We start from the raw sequence: 22,145 nt of genomic DNA on the forward strand, positions 1-22,145 counted from the left end.
TTTGGTAGATTAAAGCCATTGGATTGATAACTCTTTACCGTGTACTCCTAACCAGCGCGCGCGGGGTAAATATTTCCGAGGTCCTGTAATAGGTATTCCACCGTTGGCCTGGCAACACAAATGATTTAGACCGGAAGTTGTGTTCAGTCAATGATTGGAGAATGTCGGTGGGTGTTGCAGTGTTTTTCTTATCGTCATTGGATTTCCTCTCCGCCGCTCAAGAGTCGCTGCAGCTTCTTTTTGGGGCACTTCCTGAGCAGCCAAAGCATTCACAGCCAGCGACTCGCTGTCGTCGTGAACGGGAGACAAGATGAGGTAGTCGCGTTTTTTCCATTACAGCATTGAATTTTTTTTAAAGGTTGTTTGGCTCCAGCAGCTGCTTCGTTATCAATAGTAGTTTGGTCCGAAAAGTAGCCATAGTTTTAGCCTGTTAGCCTACATGCTAACAAACATACACAGGCTCATCCAGTTGGGTTTTCTTTTGAAGTATAAACATGCCATGTGTATATTTACGAAGTTATACAATTATTATGGCTTTATTGGTTGTCTCAAACTTGGGTTGCATTAAGTAGCACAATTTTCCCATCTTTTGTGTTAAACTGGGTTTTGATAGTAGCTAACGTCAAAGTTGAGTTGTATTATATTTGCTTTATGTTCATTTAGTGCCCCCAGCCATTATTTTCTTCTCTTATCCTGCCGGTTATGCATTCTTAAACATCTCCTTAGCCAGTGTGAGTTCTAAGGACATTCTAAGAAAAGTAAGCTAGCTTGCTAGGAACCTGTCCTGTCAGAGTGATAGCTGTCTGAGTTGGACATCGATCAAAGTTTACTGAGGGGGAACCATTTCCTAAGGCGACGCAGTTCTGGAGAAGCAGTTTTAACACTATGAAGTGTTTCAATAAACTCTAGGAGGATAAATTATCTCGCACACCGCGAGCTGACAGCACACACACAACAGCCTCATTGTTTGGGTACAAATTTAGCCCACTTCTGTTATTATTTCTGCGTGCCCCCGCCCTGTACTTGAAGGACGTAAGGTGTAACAATAGACATCAATGAGATGCTTATCGACGGGTTTCATTCGGGCACGAAATTACTCTGGTATTCTATCTTCAACTGGTATTCTCCATTAAAGAGTATGCACTTCCTGAATGGCAAATCTGGTGTTTATCTCAAAGCAGCAGGAATTGAGTACATTCTTTTAGATTCACGTTTAAATAGGATTCACTTTACTGGCTTTATTATAATCTCGACAGAAAAAAAAACATGTTGCAAAGATGTAGGTGTTTTCTGTCAAACCCAAATTCTGTTTTTTCTTTTTTGTGGTGTTTTTAACATGTTCTTGTAGCATTTTTTTTGTCATGATTGAGGACATATATATATATATATAGACACACACACACATACAGAAAATGTATCTAAAGGGGCATTTCTGAGTATTTCTTTTGTCAATCCGGAGCTGATAAAAAAAATGCCATCGGAAAAAACCTGCAGGTGTGACATAGAAGGTGCAGTTTCTGGGCCACAAGCTCCCTGCTCCGCTCCATTCTCATGCATTCGGTTGCAGGCGACTACATCCATGTACGTCTTTCTTTTCCTCGTCTGAGCCGGCGTTTGGCTCAAAACTGCATGACTGGATAGCTCCAGTATCGCTCGCTATTGTTGTTACACCTATAAAGTTATGTTGGGGTTCTGAGGGGCTGTAAGCTACCATGAGAGAGTTTAAACAAAGGGATGATGGGAAATGAGGGAGGGTCTACTCTGTGCCAACCGTCTTGGCCACAACTTGGAGTGAATTTCTGATGATATACTGTTGCTCTCCAGAAACTGTGTCCTAGATTTTGGCTAAGCATAACTATTATCAAAAGACCATTTGGTTTTGCTTTTAAAATTGATCAATAGATGATCGGAGTGGGACTTTAAAACAATGTATTTTTTTAAATCAAACTGTGAACCACGACCTTTGTCACTAATATGAAATACTGCTGCATGTTGCAAAACTTCAGAAAAAAAGAAGAAACAAAGATGTCAGCACTTTGTAAAACAGGATTTGGTATGTGAGAGATGCTTTGTGCTCCATTGCTGAACATGGAAGGCAAACAAAATTGTGGTGATTCTTCTCATACAAAAAACCTTTATCTGGAAAAAAGTTGTTGTCTCAGCTCAGTTGAGGCTGGTGATTGTCAGAGCAGCACACATATGACTTGGGTCAAGGGGCATGATAGGCTTGCTGTACTCTAGTATCACAATCTCTTTCTGATTAAAGGTTCTCTCTGTGTTTCATGCCGAGATTCTAAAAGAGATGAGACACAAAAAGGTTTTTCTTTTGCTGAAAAATTCCACCTTTGCGTTAATAAGAAGAAATATATGGTGTATGTCCCAACAAGCTTTCTAGCTACAATTCTTTCAGAAGAATTCTATATATAATCCCAGGGTTAGGGTTGTTTAATGCCTTCACTTTCACAAATTGCCATTTTCTCTCTTTTTTTTTCTTATCAAAGGAACAGAGATGTGTGGGAGGGAACGTAAGGCTTCAATCATGGACATAAGGATGACATAAACTGAAGACCACCCCAAACTGTCCTTTGCCCTTTTTCCCTTGTTTTCATTGAGTTTCTTTTTCCTTCTGTTGTTCTATGTTTTGTTTTTGTTTTAGTTTATTGTACCACACTACTGTCTTGCCATCTGACCTTGCCACTCCTCTTATCTCACTTTAATGCATAACTGATATTTAAGAACACAATAGAGGTATCAAAGGTCTTAAAAAAATCTACACTTCATATGTTTATGGCATCAATTACACTTCAGGCTTCACTTGCCATCTAATGTACTTAACTTAAAATCTTGTGTATTGGTTTAATCTTTGAAAATTTGTCTTAATTAATACTATTGATACTAATCTGTGCTTTATACAATTACACCGTTTATTTAATGTGTGTTTATGTTAAACAGCTGCTCTTGCATTTTATTACTATTTTAAAAAGTGTCTTGAGCTTGTCATATTTACAGATTTTTGTATTTCTGCCATCTGTTGAGAAGAACCTTTTGTTTAAATGACTGACTGTGCATTCTGAGCTCTGCTGTGTTGAAGTTTGGCCTGTCTGTTTCTGTTAGATTAACTGGCAGGAGGCTGTGGCAACAGAAAACCCTTCAGTTAAAATTCGGATGGCTAGATTCTGTGACATGATTGGTTGTTTTGTTTTTTCACACCTTCACTGGAGGATTTTTCTGACCAAATGCCTCATCAAACTGGAAGTTTTATTTTTCAAATGAAGATCTCGTCTGTGGAGCAGATGAAGTTTTGGAACATTACACTTTTTATGACTTCAGGGTTAATCAGACGTTCAGAAACCTTATTGATTTTGTTGGTTTTTTTCCTGTGAATCTTGAAGAGCTTCCAAATTCCTCTTTTTAGCTTATTACTGCAGAAATTTGTCTGCTTTGTTTGTTGAGAAGCAAGTTTAATCGCCTTGAAGAAGAAGGATGCGATCCCCTGAACCGTCCTCGTCGCCTCCAGCAGAAGCCCTGCTTCATGGCCAGTTTGCTAGCTGGGGGTCAGGCACCAACAGCAACAGTAACAGCCGTCCCAGCAGCCCCGGCGGCCTCGGAGGACTTTCCCCTGCTGCATCCCCAACATCTCCTCCAGTGTCCAACTATGCCTTGACTCTCACGCACAGCCACATTCACATTCAGAGGCTGTCCCCAAAGTCAGGGAAGGAAGCCCGACTGCTGCTGCCTCTGTCTGAGCTGGTGGGGTGCAGCTGCCCCCGCTCCCCTGCACCCCCACTGTTTGTGTTGTACTGGTACCCCCCAGGGAAACGAAGGAAAGGGGTGTCCCGTCGCAGGCAGGTGAGGGCCTATCTAGCTGAAAGCAGGCCTGAAGCTGAAAGGTGGTCTGCTGCTGTACAGTGTCTCCTCAGAGGGGTGACTGTTACTGCTGACACCGGTAAGTGTGCTTCACGCATTTTGACCATTTTGTTACGGAAACTAACACAAATGATTCAAGTCTCTCAAGGTTGCATCGTGGTGACATTAATGATATTGTTAAAAGGACCCAGACCTTTTAAAAAGTTTGAATATAAAGGTAGTGAACATAAGATGTTGAAATACAAAAATATGGTCATAAATAACAACTTTTAAGTGATGTCATTGCAGTTATATACACTTTTGAAACATAAAGTATGTACCATAATCAAGTTTAACAAATTCTGCATTCAAATATATGTTCAGTGGAATCCTGATCTCTACCAATGTATTGTTTTGCATGACTTTAATGAGGATCACTGGTTGCATGTCAGTGTTTAGCTTTTGTAGAACACAAATGAGCTTTATGTGTGACCTCTTAGACAAATTTGCTGCTTTTGGCTTTGCTTTGAGCTTCACATTCTAAGTATAGCTGAATGTCACTCCGTCCCCAAAAACCTTCCTGTAGGTACAACACAGTTTTCTATTGGGGGAACAAAAAGCACCAAAACAAAACAACGGGGGAGATTTTGGCTGATGCACTGGAAATGGCTAAAGATATCAGATCCACCGTCTAATATTTTTAATGCCCCACACACACACACAATTACACTTCCTAGTCGATTGATTTATTATTTCCTCCTTTTATGTGGTCTGACAACATGGTCTGTATCATGACGCATCAAAGGTAGAAAGAAAGTGCTGAGTTTGCTCTTGATGGTTGGTGTTACCTTGTCCTCTTGTTGGACTGTCACACATCTAAGCGGCGTGTGCATGCGTTTTTTTTCTTGTTCGGCCTTTATTTATTTTTAAAGTTCTACTTTTATTTAATGCTTCGGTAATAAAGTGGTTTAAATTGGAATGAATAAGAAGAAACACTATTATCTTGACACTAGTCTTGAAAAAAGAGAGGATTCGTTGCTTTTGGACATATTTTTTTGTAAATTTCAAAATAAACGGGAACTAAACTTGAAGTGCAGAACAAAAGCAGTCATTCTATACTGTAACAAAATGATTAGCAGATATTTGTCAACATAATAACCCTGGAAGATGAAATAGATCCGTTTAAGATAAAGAAACTCAGAACACAAAGTCCAGGATCGTAACAACAACAAGAGCATAGTTTCTATGCAATACTGTACAGATATTTGGGGAACTACTGTACAGTTTGAACACTTTTATTTATAAAGTCTTTTCTTTGTCATACAGAATTTTCGAGAAGTCTTCTACCTCGTCCCAGGCGGCTGCTGTTATTGGTGAATCCATTCAGTGGAAGGGGCCAAGCAATGCAATGGTGTCAGACCCACATCCTGCCAATGATTAGAGAGGCCAATATCAGCTACAACCTCATACAGACTGGTGAGTTAACACTATGAAGGGGTTTCTTGCAGAAAACCAAAAAGATACGTGTTTTTTTCCTCTTTTAATTGACATTAACTTTATGGATTTGTCTCAGAACGGCAGAATCATGCAAGAGAGCTCATCAGAGAAGTGTCCCTCTCTGACTGGGATGGCATCGTCATTGTCTCTGGAGATGGCTTGTTGCATGAGGTGAGGTTAAACTCCTTCCTTTTTAAAAAAAAAAAAACAAGTTTCTTTATGTGGCTATTATATATTTATATGTTTTTGTAGGTAATTAATGGTTTAATGGAGCGTCCAGACTGGGAACAAGCAATAAAAACACCTGTCGGCATTCTGCCCTGCGGTTCCGGGAATGCGCTGGCTGGTTCCATCAATCACAACGCAGGGTGAGCAGATCTCTCATTTACCTGTGAAAATCCACAACATCTGCTGTCAGACCCCCCTGGAAGCCAAAAGTTTGGAAGTTAACAAAATAAAAAGCCAGACGCTTAGGGCTCAGAGTCACAGCCAAAATACTAAATCATCTTTATTTTCATCCACAAGGTCACAGTTTGACCCGATTCAGTGGAGTTCAAATTTGAAGTTTCATGTGAAAATGTTTTTGTTTGGTTATAAAAAACAAGTTTTCACAAATTAGTTGTTAAAACTCAATTAAGTCATTCATTATTATTAGTAGTTGGGATTTATTAATCTACAAAAATGAATTTGAAACCCCCAAAAATAAGGAATTGATGTAATATTTGGAACATTTCAACAAATATTCTCACTCATAGTGTGCTGTCTCAGATTGGTTACATGTTGATAACACTGTATCACCTACACGGAGGGAAATCTTTTTACATGGAGATAAGTCCAAGATTCTTGTTATCAACTGTTATCAACTAGGAAGAATAGGGGAGCAAAGATCACAGGCGTAGATTTCTTTGGCCAGATTAAGCCAGTTCTGCTAACTGAAGAGAAAATGTAGCCTGTGTTGATAAATTGGTCAAACTGGAAATCCAGTGTTTGTGTCCAATTCATGTTAGCATAAAAAAATAATGTGGTGAACATCCCTTCTTTCTTTGTGTTATAAAAATAAAACCCTGAACAGTCTGGTACAAAGTCTGATTCCCATCTTAAATCTCATTCTTAGGTATGACATGTGCCTTCGAGAGCCCCTCCTATTGAACTGCTGCTTTCTGCTATGTCGAGGCGGGGTGCGACCGATGGACGTGGTCTCCGTGACAACGAGCCCTGCTCCGTCCAACAACAGTCATCCTGCAGCACCCAGGAGAGTCTTTTCCTTTCTTTCTGTTGCCTGGGGCTTTGTGTCTGATGTAGACATTGAAAGTGAGAGGTGGGACATTGTTTATCTCTTTTGAGTTTAAAAAAAAGCTTCTGCTTCAGTTTAGTGTTTTGTCTCTTTCCTTTCTCAGATATCGTGGCTTGGGCTCAGCCCGCTTCACCCTGGGCACTTTAGTTCGCATAGCTTCGCTCCGATCCTACAAAGGCCGCCTGTCCTTTCTGCCTCCCTCTGTCGTCCCTTCATCCTCAGATGGCACGACCCCCCCGCCGAGGAGACCCCTGTCCCGCAGCATCACTGAAGGCCTGGAGGGGTTTTGCCGATTGCCCATACACCGCACCTGCTCTGACATGGGCATCAGCGAGCAAAGAAGTCTGCGGAGGGGTGAAGGAGAAAGGGAAAAGGAGGAGAGGCAGAGGGAAAGGGAGAGGAGAAGGGAGAGGGCCAGAGGGGGAGGAACTGGTGTGGTGAGGGCGAGCAGCCTTGCGGAGGACAGGGAAAAGGAGGGGGAGCTGGAGGCAGAGGATGACAAGTCAAGGACTTGTTCAGAAAGGTCCGGGACAAGTTCTGAATCGAATGAAATGAATAAAGAAAGGTTGGAGAAAATTGAAGACGAGGGAACATTTGGACAAGAGTCTGTTGAGATGGAGGAGGATAGAGGGCAGGATGGAGGAGGGAGTGGCGACTCTGTTGAAGAAGAGGAAGCGTTAGCCGCAAGAGAGCTAGATGAGGGCTACGGGGTGGACATGGGGCAAGAGGCGGATGAAGAAACAGAGGAGTCCATCACTTACCCAGACGACCCTCAGCGTGCCAGACAGGGCGTTAGGAAGAATTCAGCCCCGTCCAGTGAGATCTGTAACGACCTGTCGAGTCAGCCTCTGCATAAGGTGGCTGACGCAGATTCAAGCACAGCAGATGGGGTGGAGGACATAGATCTGAATGGAACCTACTTCCAGAAAGATCCTTACACAGATGTGGCTCGGGAGCGATCTCTGACCATCTCCTCTCCTTTTCGTCATTCTCCCTTTTCTTTCAAGCATAAAGCCCTGGACCAAAACCAAAACGCTTCCCGTCCAAGACCTCTGTCACTCCTGCAGCACTCCCACACTAACTCTCTCCCCCCTAAAATGCCTTCCCTTTCACTGTCTCCTACTCCCCCGCCCTCCCCCTCTTGCGCCTCTCCACACTCATCCTATTACCTTAACCCTCGTCCAAACACGCCAAATTCCTCCTCGCCCTCTCCGTCTGTCCGCACACCGTCCTCATCTTTCAACTTTGACATTTCCGAAGCAGCCAGACCCTTCAAGAACCGCCCGTTGGTCACGTTGCCTCCAGATCTACCGAGAGACAACTTGTTACCCCCTCTTGACCAACCCCTCCCCACTAGAGACTGGGTGACCATCGAAGGGGACTTTGTGTTGGTCTTGGCCCTTTATCAAACCCACCTGGGAGCTGACCTTCACGCCGCACCTCAAGCCAAGTTTGACGACGGGCTCATTCACCTGACATTTGTGCGGGCAGGAATCTCCAGAGCCACGCTACTAAGATTGTTCTTTGCCATGGAGAGAGGAACCCACCACTCCGTCAGCTCGCCGTACGTGAGCCACGTTACCTGCAAGGCCTTCAGGCTGCAACCTCTATCTGCAAAAGGAACGCTCACCGTCGATGGAGAACTTGTTCCTTATGGGCCACTCCAGGCACAGGTAGGAAGGATTAGAAACTTCAGCTATTTCACAAATGTAATTAAACTTGCCCAGTGGCCTCTGAAGCATTATTCTAGTATGTATAAAAAAATTACAAGTAGAAGACAAGGCCGTCATTACCAACACATCAGCAAATATTAAAAAAAAGATCATGGTGTTAAAATTTTATGGACAAGTCCAGTTTCAGTTAAGTTTATTTTAAACACAAAACAAATGAAAAAGTCAACACACACTGGTTTAAAAGACATAAAATAATACAGTGTGCTTGAAAAGGAGTGGGTTGAAGAGAAATCTTGTCTGCTCCCACCCCTTTTTCCCACCGAAAGATGACTGGAACTCAGAAGCAGGACCTTGAGGGGTGTACGTAAACAAAAGTCCACAAAGCGCAGTAGTAACATTGTAATTAAGGGTGGATAAACATTTTTCCACAATGTTGCAGACTAATTTTATCAGACAAAAAAATGTGTTTCTTTTAAAAAATGCAGTTAGATTATTTTGACTTTTTTTTAAGCATTGCTTTTTTATGGTTTTGTTTTATTACCAAAACATGCTAACTAAATCATAAATCATATGTTGTTTGTTTATGCATTTATTTTTGCCTTGTTTTAGGATCTAGATAAAATATATAACCTTTAATACCTAGAGCCAAATATTAAATTGTTTAGAATTAAGCTAAAGTTGACTTTTAGGCTATTTAGTTCTTGTATGTATTCATGTTTTTTAAAGCTTTATAATAATTGGCTCATATTTTTTTATAATCTCCTAATACCTCACAGGTTCATCCTTCCATGGCTCGTCTCATTGTTGGAGACTACGGAGTGAAGATTACCAGCTTTTAATCAGGGATCGGTGAAATCGATTGACATATCAGCGCTCTACTTTACCTTCATCGGCATCTAGCGCTGGGTGGACAGTGAGACTTAAACACGTAAACTTAGCCTGGATTGCAGAAGCTGCATTAGTAGTGTTTTTTTATGAAAGGGATAACCCACAGAGCCATGCATCACTGAAGAACAACTGCAGGGATACGTTTGCAGATGGAGGAAGGAGGTAAGTTTTGCACAGATGTTGGAGCTTTCTGCGTTCCAAAAGAAACATGAAAACTGCACAGCTTGGATACTAAGAGGGCAAACCAGATGAATGTTTTTTTTTTTTTTTTTTTTTTTATTAATTATGTGAAGGCGTGCATAATGGTGTGCATGCTGAACAGCACTACCTGTCTTTCTTTTTTTTGTTTTGTTTGTTGCCTTACACTGAATCATAAAAACACATATACGTCCAGAGAAAGATGTTCTTAAACGTCTCCTATTTCTAAATTTTAGTGTACCACACCTTTGGACCTTTTGAAGGAGTGCCTTATCTGGCACTTCAGCTGCATACTTCTGCCTGTTTTTTCTCCTGTAAGAAATCGAAATGATCTTTGTCCTTCTGTCAGTGATTTAGATACCAAAAAGCTCAGATCTTCTGCAGCGGAGATACCAGAGGCTGCAAATACACTTTTAATGCCAATAAGTTGATGTAATGCAGCAACATTTGTAGATGTTTCTGTTTCCTCCTTAACCTGTGGATGTAAGGCACTAATGTCAGTAATAACAAACTGAATATGAGAACCATGAAGTATGGTTCTTTGCCAACGCCAGGCTCATTTTATTTTAACTGTCAGCTCCTGTTTAGTCCTGCATGTGACACGTCAATATTTTTAATTTACTGTTTACTGCCACATACTTCCATTAATTACTACAACAGTTTTGCACAATATCTAAAAATGAAGCAGACTTAAATCAAGACTGTATCAGGATGACATCCGGCAGAATAATATGGGGATGTTAGAAGGTGGATTCACCAGCAATGGCTTTGAAACTCTAATAAGAAACACATATCATCGACTTCATTATGTCAGCACTTTTTCTGGTCCAATGTTCTCACTGACGGCTGTTGAAAGACGGGACTTTTTACACAAATGTTGAGAAAGCAAGCAGACGACACTAAAAATAGATCAGTGCAGAACTTCTACAAAAGTAATTTTCTAAAAAGACTCTTTACAGTACTTGTTCAAAAATAATAAGGTTTTAATTTTTGTAAATCTTGTTTACATTCTTTGTTGGACTCGAGAATAAATCATCAGCATGTGCCATCGGATCTGTCAGTAAATAATGTGCCAACTGCTTGAATCATAATCAGCATACCACGCTGGGCCAAATCTTTATAGTAAGTCTTTAAATTGATGAATTTTTGAAATGTAAGTTCCTAGGTACCCTTTAGATAATGGAAACTGCAATATGTGTATTTTGCATTAGGTCTTAATGGGTTCAACTTCATTTCTGACATTGAGTCAAATTTTTGACACGTTTATTGCTTCACATTGCAGCTAGAACACTATACTAACCTTGTGCTTACATAGCTACATAATGTAAGTGCAGCATGTCAGGTTGTTCTTGTGAATTTGAATTATGTGAGAATCTGCACACACTTTAATTCTAAAATCTGCCAAACCTTTTTTAGTTCACATTGAAAGTCCGGCTATGAAAGCTTACTTTTCTAATCCTGTTGTTGTTTAGAGCCAGAATGGGGTTATAGTGTTAAACATACGTTTGGTCTGATTCCTTCCTTGACAATGCCAGTAAGATGTCTATAGTTTGCTGCTTGTAAAGAAATTGTAATTATTACTAAGCCAATGAAATCATATTAGAATGTACAGTTTTTAGCTCTGTTTTCAAATAAATGTAGCTCATCAATTTGTCTTTTTTTTGTCACACTTTGTCAATAAAATATGCAAGCCTTATAAGTGTGCATCACTTTGCCCTTCCTTAATTTGAACAGTTTACTTTTAAAGCATCTTTCATAGCCTCTTAGTTTGGAAAACAATCTGATCTAAACTCAATAGGTTTATGACTTTGACATGGACTCACTTGTGGACTCATAAGGTCCAAAGGACTTCATTTTGCGTTCCAGAGCCAACAGATGGTAGGCAGACTTTTACAGAGCTTTATCAGAAAGTTAGTAATTGACGTTCACACAGATTTTACAATTTACTCGTGAATCAAATTTTAAACACATTCAGTAATTGAATGTGGTATTTACCATTCTTCTACAATGTTCTAAAAATTGTTTACCTTATTTCAATTTTTGGAAAATACAGATTATGGCTTCAATGTATAAACTCCACAAATCAGTGTTTTTAAATGTTTCATTTATTTTAATTGATTTTTTTTGTATATTATCACAAGGCTTTTTTAAATTAAACCTGGCTTTTATTTACTAAGTCATACTTTTAATAAGGAATATTTACATCTCGACATAATATTTCTATTTTATTACGTATACTCATTCTGACCGTGTAAACAAAGCCGATAAACATGTTGCTGTCATTCTCCTTACACAGTCAAATCCAGAGATCATTATTTTGAAAAACATCTGACCGGAAGTACATCTCTACAAACTCAGTTACCACTTCCGGCGTTACCACCTTCTTTGTCTACGGCCCAGGATTTCGCTACCAGTGGTTGTTCAGTTTTCCTTTGATTTGAGAATATATTACTTTATACATCCCAATTTTTTTTACATTTATGACACTCGACTCTGATTTATTTATGCCTAAAAGTAAAGCGCCAAAAATGGATGACCTGGACTACAGTAAGTGGGGTTACTTTCGTTTTTTTGCCCATAATATCGTAGCTAAACGTAGCTAGTTGTAAAATATACATGAAGATAAACACGGCTTTACATATTTCCTTAAATCAAAGGAGTGAATTGTTTTATATAATCACGTAAACAACAAAACAAAGCACTGAATGAAATAAACAGCTACCTAAGACACAGTCAGTGTGTGTCGTTGATTGCCTCGTCGTGCTAGTTTAATAAAATTGACGTCGCAGATCTAAACTTGCCACTGAGTCGGGCTTTTAATGTGCATACAACAATATTTATTAAATGTATAGGCTTTTCTTCTAAAATGTAAACCTTATTTACACCAGGCTGTGGGCGTGGTTGGTGGTTCAAATAAATTATTTGTGAGACAGCTTCACGCTGCAGAAGATTGTGGATCATCTTTTTTGTAAACAACTTTATTGCAAATGAAAATGTTGACAACAAAGGTTTGTGGAAACAACTGGGTTTTATATTGAGATTCTTAGTTGGCTACAGAATTTTACCCGTAAAGAACAAGGTCAAGCTATTGTGACTTATTTCTATTAAACCTTTTCAACGCACAAATTACAATACCACCTTTATCATTCAGATGTTTTTGCACAGGTCTTTACTTGGGCCAGAGTGATGTGCAGTGGTTTTTGGTCATATTTACCCGGCAACCTCAGTAAAAAATTTCCTTATTTGCTTGGACTATTTAGTCAACAATTGAATGAATGGAAAACTTTTCCTTGAGTGGCATCATTGTGTGTCAAAATCCATCCATTAATGTCTGCCCCCCTCCCCCCATGGTCTTTTTTAAAATGTTTTTTTTTTTTATAATATCCCCCAGCTGATATTTCAGTTTCAATCAAGTCCCTTTTGTCTTACCACCACTTGAGCCGGTTGACCCAGATTGGTTAGGCATAGTTTAACCATTTATGATGTCCAGCTGCAGTAGTGGTGCGATCATTCTTCTCTTCCCCTGCAGTCCCAGTAGACTTGAGCCCAGAGGAGCGCTCTGAGCTGGAGGACATCCGCAGGAGGAAGGGCATCCTGCTGCAAGAGATCCAGAGGCTCAGGGAAGAATTAAGAGAAGCAATCTTAGAAGTAGAAGGTCTGGAGACTAGCACAGAGGGCAGGTAAACCAAAAAAGAGAAACCTGTGTTCTGCTGATGCATAATTATTTCTAGTGCTTATTGTCCATAAGTTGAAAGCTCATCTTTAATTCTAATTTGACTGGTGTTCTTGTTCCATATGACCCATTTCACCAGTTTATCTTAAACTACTGTATTATTTATCTGGCTTCACAGAGTCACATACCTTATTCTATCTTATACTTAAAGAACAATTCATGTAACTTTTGTCTTGATCAATTTGTTTTGTATTTAAAAGAAGAAAAAAGGAAGCAATACTTTCATAATTGCAACAATATTAACCTTTTTATTGTGTGCATACATAACACATGTAGTTCCAGGCATCCAAAGCAATGAAACTTTAGAACCATATAATTATAATTTACCGTATTTTCCGGACTATAAGTCGCCCTTTTTTTCATAGTTTGGCAAGGGGTGCGACTTATATTCTGCAGCGATTTATATTAGAAATAAATTGAAATAAATACATTGTTAACCCTCCTGTTATGTTCATTTGTGAGGAACAGAGATGATGTTCCTGGGTCAATTTGATGTATGAGGTATGTTAGGTGTTAAGAGTATGTTAAGTGACTTAGAGAATCAGCAAACCTTTTTTTACAGTAAGATCTTGAAGGCTAACAACATAATATTCTATTTTCCAATGATTTCATAGATTCAGAAATGCAATAAAAATGACAACGGTTTCTACAAATACAGGATGAAAACAGAGTATTAGTGTGCCAATGATGCTTCATGAAAGGAATAAATAAATAAGTATGAGAAAGAATTACGGTGAAATTATGAGATAAACAGTCTGCTATGATTGTGTCATATGAGGTTTTGCAAGTTATTAGTTCTTGGTCTCAGATAGGCCTGCACAATATACCGCAAATTTATCGTTATCGCGACATCAAGCTTTGCAATATGCATACCGCAAAAGACGGCGAAAATCGCAATAAATGGTTACCTTGACCCTTGTGCTATCCTAGGCACTTTAACATTGGGAGTTGGGTCATCTAGACCCATTAGACAGTGCACTGAACCTTTTTTCTTCAATTATTTGTGATCTTCACTGGTGTCTATGGATTACATGAAATCTTTCCACCTTTATCCACCTTTGTCATGCTAGGAATAACACATCAAAGTAAGGGGGGGGGGGGTCATCTAAGATAGCACAAGGGTTAAATGTGCTAAAACAAACTCATGGCCGCTTGAAATATTGAAAGATGAAATAAATACCTTAATGCATTTAACCAATCGGAAGGACCCGTTTACGCTGTTGATCAATCAAATGAGCCCTTTTATTTTTGATGTTTGCCTCCTATGTCGACGAGGGTCATTTGGAGTATAATTTTTAAACTGTTGCATTGAAATGGAAATGATGTTTTTGGTTGGTTTGATATTTGTTTATATACCGCAAATTATATCGTTATCGCAATATTAATCACCAATATCGCATATCGCGAGTTTTCCTCATATCGTGCAGCCCTAGCCTCAGATTTTGTCAAATAAATTTCCCGTCAAAATGGGACTTATAGTCCAGTGCGTCTTATCTGTTTTTTTCCTACTTTATAATGCATTTTTGGGCTGGTGCGACTTATACTCCGGTGCGACTTATAGTCCGGAAAATACTCAGTGTGTTTTAGCCACTGAGCCTGATCTGCTTCCCAAAAAAAAATATATCATCAGTTGTTTCTTGTTATTATGTACAACTATTCTTAACTTTAAACCAGTAGAAGAGTCCTTATTTTTTTCCTGAGCTGTCCTTAAACCAAAAATAAAGGTTGTGTCCCAATTCCCACCCTAACCCCTAACTACTAAAACTATATAGTGTGGCACTAGGTAGGGCCTGAATTTGAAAAGCAATTCGGACGCCATGCTCACTCTTGAAATGATCACCAAAGATCTGAAAATCTTCATTGACCTCCTAACAGGTTTTAGATGTACAAAATAATTCCCTTATTTTCCTGCAACATGGCAGTTGCAGGAAAAAAAACAACAAACAAGGCTTTTGGCTTCATTCTTTATTCATTTTCTTGTACTTTAAATCTGCCTGGTTTCATTGTTTTTATTTTGTAGTAAAACACTACAGAAAAGTCGGCATGTAGCAATGGGACGCAAGAAATTCAATATGGACCCAAAAAAGGTGCCTCTTTTTTTTGTTGTTTTACGGCTAACTTTTACTTTTATTTTCCCGTTTCCCCTTTACACTGAATATCTGCCTCTTGCAGGGCATCCTGTTCTTGGTGGAGAACGAGCTGGTCAGACACACGGCAGAGGACATCGCTCAGTTCCTGTACAAGGGAGAAGGCCTCAACAAGACTGCCATAGGAGATTACCTGGGGGAGAGGTGCCGCATGCTGACAATTTCATCAGGTTGTCTCTTTTAACTCACCAACCTCACATCTTTTTTTTTTCTTCCTGTCCCATAGAGATGATTTCAATATCAAAGTTCTTCAAGCTTTTGTTGACCTCCATGAGTTTACTGACCTCAACCTGGTGCAAGCCCTCAGGTAAATTCTGCACACTTTAGTCTTTTTATGTCTTGAAGCTCCTTTTCCCCAGATAAACCTAGTTCAGTTTAGTACCATCAGCTAGGAGGTGACTGGTAAGTCTGCTTGGAGTGCTGTCACATGTCGTCTTTGTCCTGTCCGGCCTTTTGCAGACAGTTTCTCTGGAGTTTCCGTTTGCCTGGTGAGGCGCAAAAGATTGACAGAATGATGGAGGCCTTCGCTCAGAGATACTGTCATTGCAACGCCGGCGTCTTCCAAAGTACAGGTGAGCACGAAAACCCACACAGCTGAGCTGTAGAGACTGTAGAAGGGATTTTTATTCCATTTTTTTTAGGTTTAAAGTGAACTCACTTAATCATTTTTGTTCGCTAGTTCTGCTCAGTTGTATTACTTTTGAAAGTCCTTCAACTCAAACAAAAGAGAAATCATTTTTATATGAGCCTTTACGCAATCTCCTTTTTACTGGAAACATGCGGAAACTCAACTCCACAGAGGCATTCGAATACCTCCTGCTTTTATTATTTCCCTAAATTGTTGAGCTTCACTGGTATGTTGACTGCAGCAGGAGGTGACATTTAGCAATGACTCACTTTGTTTTGAAGGAACACAGCAGGAGATTCAAATGAAGTAGCATATCTGACGGTGATACATCACATTCCAGGCTTCTCTGTCACGAAAAAGATCCAAACTGCACCAAATTGGGGCATAATCCTGTTTTAATGGGGTCCCTTTATCTTTTCCTCAGAAAAATTCATAACTTTTTTTTTTGTTCTTTCGCCATGTTTGGTCATCATTAGTCACCACAGACACACTTTCTTTCACATCATTGTTGGATTTGTCATGCAGGGAAACTGATGGGAGTTGTCATTGTTGCACCATCATCATTTCTGGACACTGCAACAATGACAACTACTCAAAAAAAATCTCATTTTCTAACTATTTCAGTTTGGCGTTTATAACGTTTAGACGTGGACAAATTCATTAGAAAAAGAAAGGGGAAAAAAAACCGCTATGTAAAAAACCTAAAACGATCAAGTGCTTCCGGTTGGACGTTGGGCTCAGCACCACTTGGATCCAGCATCCCTGCGTTTGTCCCTCTTGTCTGCAGACACGTGTTATGTTCTGTCCTTTGCCATAATCATGCTGAATACAAGCCTCCATAACCCCAACGTGAGGGACAAACCTGGACTGGACCGCTTCATCTCAATGAACCGAGGCATCAACGAGGGGGGGGACTTGCCGGAGGACCTGCTCCGAGTATGTTGTGTCCCTACCACCGGGTTTCTCTTCATGCATGTGAAGAGCTTTTATGTGGATTTATTCATGTTTTCTCTGATTGTCCAGAATCTGTATGAAAGTATTAAAAACGAGCCCTTCAAGATCCCCGAGGACGACGGCAACGATCTGACACACACCTTCTTCAACCCTGACAGAGAGGGTTGGCTTCTCAAACTGGGTGAGATGATGCCACTGACGCTTTTCCACTTTAATACTCGTCTTGCACAGTCTAACCCCAAGTTGTCATGGCGATAAGGAAGTGCTACGTTGTCCATTCAGCTCTCTTCGCCGTTAAGGCTTGATGCTTTGATGAACCTCGTCTTTGAGGTTTGCCAGCTCTTTGCCTCCCTTCTGGCGCACCGCGTTGTTGTCGTACTCGTGCATTGTTGCAGCATGATGATAAAGAAAACGCTCATGTTTTATAGCAGGTCTGGTTGTTTTCTTCTGCATGGCGGGGTCTGTGATCAGTGTGTCACTAATACCATCTCCTTCCCCTCTTCCTGTTCTCTTTCCATTTGTCTCCCTGCTCTGGTTTCTCTTTGTCTCTGCTTCCTCCCTGCGATTTTCCATCCTCTGCTGCCACTGCTTGTTTTCTCAGGAGGTACGTATGTGTTCGTTCCTTCAGCTTTAAAAGGTTGAAGCAACTAAAAAGTCTTACGTTGCTTTTTAAAAGCAACTTTGAACTGTTTATTTTTTGGTATTCTTATACATCTTTATTTTATTTAAAAAACTGTTTCAGGGGGGCGTGTAAAAACCTGGAAGCGCCGATGGTTCATCCTCACAGATAACTGCCTTTATTACTTTGAATACACCACAGTAAGTCTCCATTTTCTTTTCATTATCAATTAATCTATTCCTTACACTGTCTGTCCATATTTAATCTAGATTCAGTAAATTAATGAAAAGTATTCCTCCAGTGCATAGAAGTAAGTAGTTTGCTTTAGATTTTGATATTTTGGAACAAATAAATGACAGTTTGATGCTTTTGGACATGCCCTTCATGCAGGCCCAGCTCAGAAGTTCTGATGTCCAAACGCTTCTACAGCCAGAACTTTTCTTTTGTTTGGTTTAATTTAAAAACACAAATGTCAAATTCAGAAATGTCAAAACGAAGCACTGTCCTGGCTCTAGGGAGGTTAGAAGTATGATCTTTTTTTTTGTTGTTGTTTAAATCCAAGGAAACGTTAGTGTGGATCCATTTCCATATTAAGAAGAAATTGTAATTTATAATGCAGTTCTTGTTTTAATCGATAACATTGAATTCACCAACAGGATAAGGAGCCCCGAGGTATCATTCCTTTGGAAAACCTTAGCATCCGTGAGGTAGAAGACCCAAGAAAGCCTGTACGTTCTTCAACACAACAGTATTGTTAGTTAACTTACCGGTATGTGGATGCTGGCGTTAAGCACATCATTTACTGTGAATATCCTGTGTGTCATCTGTGAAACAGAACTGCTTTGAGCTGTACATCCCCAACAATCGCGGCCAGCTGATTAAGGCCTGTAAGACAGAAGCAGACGGGCGAGTGGTGGAAGGAAACCACATGGTGTACCGCATCTCTGCACCCACACCGGAGGAAAAGGATGAGTGGATCCACAGCATCAAGTATTTATTCTCTGTCCAACACACACTGGCTTTTTTGTAATTTTTTTAGGATAAAACAATAACAGGTTTACTCATTTTGGGGCTTTTTGGGTGTTTTTAGTGAAATTAGGTCCATTTAATTTTGGTTTGTGTTTGAAAAAGGCTTATATGAACCTGCTAAACTCTTTGTCACAATTTCAGATCTGCTGTTAGTGTGGATCCCTTCTACGAAATGCTTGCGGCCAGGAAGAAGCGTATATCTCTCAAGAAGAAGGAGGAGCAGCCGTAGAACGCTGGATCCACTCACTCCTTGCTCTTCCTCCATCCCTTCTTTATAGAACCCGATGGTGACTTTTGGTAACTCTTATTCCTCCTCAAACACCTTTTCTTCCACCCAGAAGGAATGATTATCCTGTCTGCAAGACTTTGAAAAAGCCACAACCAAAGTGAGCAGTTCACTTACTGTGGCTACCACTCATGCTGCTGCTGGTACAAATCCCCTTCAACAACTGACTGCACCAGAAAATCCCTTCTGTCTTCTTCTCTTCTGGACAGTGAGCCATCTTAGGTCATTTATTCACACAATTGCTGAAATCTGTTTAGGACACTCGTTAGTAGTTTGAAGGATTTGAAAAAGGTAATTTGTTTTTGACAAATTTGACCCGCTGACGTACTTCTGTCATTAAGGTGTATATAACCTAGAAAAAATTAAGCAAACTAAAGTCAAATTGTTGGTTTAAGTGGATTTTGCCTGGGTAGTAACAGGGAGTTCCTATGTTTTTTGGGGCTGTTTAGCTTGTACAGTGTTTTATTGGAGGAATTGGTGTTGACAAAAAGCACAGAAAAACATTTTATATCACATTTCTGCATTACTTTGAGTCTAAGTTTGATTAGGGAAGATTGATCTTCGCGAGAAACTCTGGTGCATCCGAAACAAAATGTGAATTAAGAAACACTACGAGTCACTTTGGGTTAAGGTAACCTGACTTCAATAAAGTCAGATTTGATCACAGCTTTCTGAAATACTCTACATGGCACATCCATAATTGTGAACTGAAGCATTAAAAAGAAGATTTGAACATTTATCTTTGCAGTAAAGTCTCAGAAGAGTCTGTGGAGGTGGCAGCTTCTTTCAGCTCTTCGTATTTATTGTAGCATCTTTCTCTCAACGTGAGCAATAGCAGAGCTGGGGCATTGTATTATGAAGGCTTGTTAAACTTTCTATTCTATACTGAGCAGTGATCTTCAAAGCATGCTGCACATCCGCTCCATCTTTCTCATCCCTCCATCACAGATAACCAACATCCCATCCCCACTAATACATGTCCAGACCAGATCCGTGCTCCACTGAGTGTATTAAAGCACAACGGCAGCTCATTTCATTGTACACTTTATTTGTAAATAGAGGTTAGCACATTTGTTTACAAAACTCATAGAAATGATTTAATTTATTTATCTTTTGTTGAGATCAAAATTTTGTATTACTGCATGTTGACATATAGAGGTGTGGATCTTCATTACTAATGCATCTTTGACCATGTCGTTGCACTAATGGGACGGTTTTAGTGTTTCATTTGGAATTAGTAAAGAATGCGTAGGATAATGAAGTTCAGTGAATGATTTTTGGTACGTGATTTTGGAAAAAGCAAAGGTGCATTTGTAGTGCAAAAAAAGGAGGTGTACTTTTTTCTGCATTTGTAGTGCCATTCCCCCCTTTTTTGTCGGTGTTTTTTCCAGACTCATGAAAGCACAGGCAGAGACCAGCTTTCATCCTTAGTGTCAGCTGGCGTTAGAAGAATCAGCTTGCAAGCTAAAATTCCCTTTTTATAGCACATGTACAGACGTATAAACGGTTAAAACGAACACAAAAACATTCAGCAGTAACAAGTTAAGTATAATCCAATAATAGATTGAAACACAGTTTAAATGTGTCTCGTAAATTAGCATCTTTGACTGTAGATTAAAAAACTGCACTTTATCATGTGAAGCATTTTGGAAAAATACAGTTATTGTATGGCTGCGGTGGCTCCCTCTGCTGGTAGTCCCTTGTGCTGCAATTTACTTAAAGAACCACAGCGGCTTCATCCAGTCACTTCCAGTTATGACAACTTACCATGCCAGTTTCATGTTCTGTCTGTGCCAAATTATTCTGCAAATACACACAAACTGTGTTGCTTTTGTGTCTTTCTGAAGATAAGTCACTCACTTTTAACTCTGAACCCATGTTTAAAATGCTGCCTTTAATACAGTACAGACCAAAGGTTTGGACAAACTTTTGGTCTGTACTGGATGTGCAAACTGATAAAAGCCTGACTTTAAACTTGACTGTTTGTTCTTCCCTGGGAACAGCCGTTACTTTCTGTCTATTTTCGAAGGGAAAAGTTGCCAAAATGATGACGGCAATGATCAGGTCAAAGGCACGAATGAACACTAAGATGATCCCCAAAAAATCTGATGTATTTGTTCCTGATAGATCTCACTACAAAGCAGTCTGTTTTTATGGAAGGTTTTTTTTTTGTATTTATTTATTTTTGTTTACTGTGAAGTGATACATCATTTGTACATGTATCCAAAGGAAAACCATGACATTGATGCCAGTAAACTGTGTGACAATAAAAGGTAAAGAGAGAAAGTTTGTTGGAATGTTTCTTTTTTACTCTAGATTTTGTTTTGTGGCTCTAAAATATTAGTTTCTTTTGTATTTGATTATTCTTTCATTTTTTAAGCTTCAATGTGAATTAGTAACTTGTATTGTTGTGATTGAGAACCACACCTATTATTTCTGAGGAAATAATACTTGTGAGCATGTAAACAAATGAATAAAATACAGGAATGCCTTAAACAGATCGATGACACCTTATCTGTATTTTGTTTGCTTTAAGTTTTTGTTGTTCATTTTGAAGAACAATTGGGAAAGTATATTGAATAATGTACGTAACATAAGCGCAAGAGGGGATTTAGTAACCAAGTGACCTTAATGTCCACCAGATCATCTTTTGATCTATTGTAAAAGCGTCTTTTAATGCTGTTTTTAGCCTAAATATAAGAAAAAAATGGCAGTTTACTAGGACATAGTTTCTGCAGTAGTTCATCTCTGAGTAAAATTCATCTCTGAGTTGTGGGTGGTGCTGTTGGTGTGAAGATGGCGCCCCCGCCTTCTTCTCCCTGTTGCTCTCTGTCTACATGCGATTCCACCAGCCTCCAGTCCGTCACACCCCCAACATAACATTATTGGTGCAACAAAAATGGCGAGCAATATTAAGAATATCCAGTTGTACAGTTTTACTCCAGGTGACAGCTCAGACGAGGAAAACCAAGACGTCCATGGATCTATTTGCAGGAGGATCCATTGGATTGGAGCATGGAGTTTATGGCTTGCCACAGAGCAGGAGTGTCAAACTCATTTTCACCGAGGGCCACATAGGCATCGTGGTTTTCCTCAAAGGGCCAGATATAACTCATACATGTAACTAAATGTAATAAAAAAATAAATGTAGGTACTCCTTAATGTTAAATAAATGATTATTTATAATAACTTTTTAAAGTGACAATTACAGTTGCATAGAAAACGTTTGTTTGTTTAAATTTGATTCTGTCAGGTTAGGTTATATGGACAGTGTTTAAGCACTAATGTACAGTTGCCCAATCTGACATTTCAAGTCCAATTCCCCCTAGAAATGAATAAATACACACCAATTT

The 22,145-nt window shown here is 39.5% G+C and overlaps 2 protein-coding genes across 2 annotated transcripts; both read left to right on the forward strand.

The window, feature by feature from the left end:
* Positions 1–17: 17 nt before the first annotated feature.
* LOC101160262 (sphingosine kinase 2) lies at positions 18–11,092 on the forward strand. The gene is made up of 8 exons (XM_011485353.3): positions 18–315; positions 2,502–3,946; positions 5,173–5,322; positions 5,420–5,514; positions 5,596–5,711; positions 6,458–6,661; positions 6,741–8,310; positions 9,087–11,092. Exons 2-8 carry the CDS (start codon positions 3,484–3,486, stop codon positions 9,147–9,149), a joined length of 2,661 nt encoding a protein of 886 aa, XP_011483655.1. The 5' UTR covers positions 18–315; positions 2,502–3,483; the 3' UTR covers positions 9,150–11,092.
* Positions 11,093–11,753: 661 nt separating this feature from the next.
* Positions 11,754–21,292, forward strand: cyth2 (cytohesin 2). Its single transcript, XM_011485354.3, has 12 exons — positions 11,754–11,943; positions 12,926–13,076; positions 15,150–15,216; positions 15,302–15,420; positions 15,503–15,583; positions 15,736–15,848; positions 16,692–16,840; positions 16,928–17,039; positions 17,601–17,677; positions 18,134–18,205; positions 18,313–18,467; positions 18,648–21,292. Exons 1-12 carry the CDS (start codon positions 11,877–11,879, stop codon positions 18,733–18,735), a joined length of 1,251 nt encoding a protein of 416 aa, XP_011483656.1. The 5' UTR covers positions 11,754–11,876; the 3' UTR covers positions 18,736–21,292.
* Positions 21,293–22,145: the final 853 nt, after the last annotated feature.

Source organism: Oryzias latipes, chromosome 16 (genome assembly GCF_002234675.1).
Source record: "Oryzias latipes chromosome 16, ASM223467v1".
In the NCBI taxonomy this organism is placed as follows: domain Eukaryota; kingdom Metazoa; phylum Chordata; class Actinopteri; order Beloniformes; family Adrianichthyidae; genus Oryzias; species Oryzias latipes.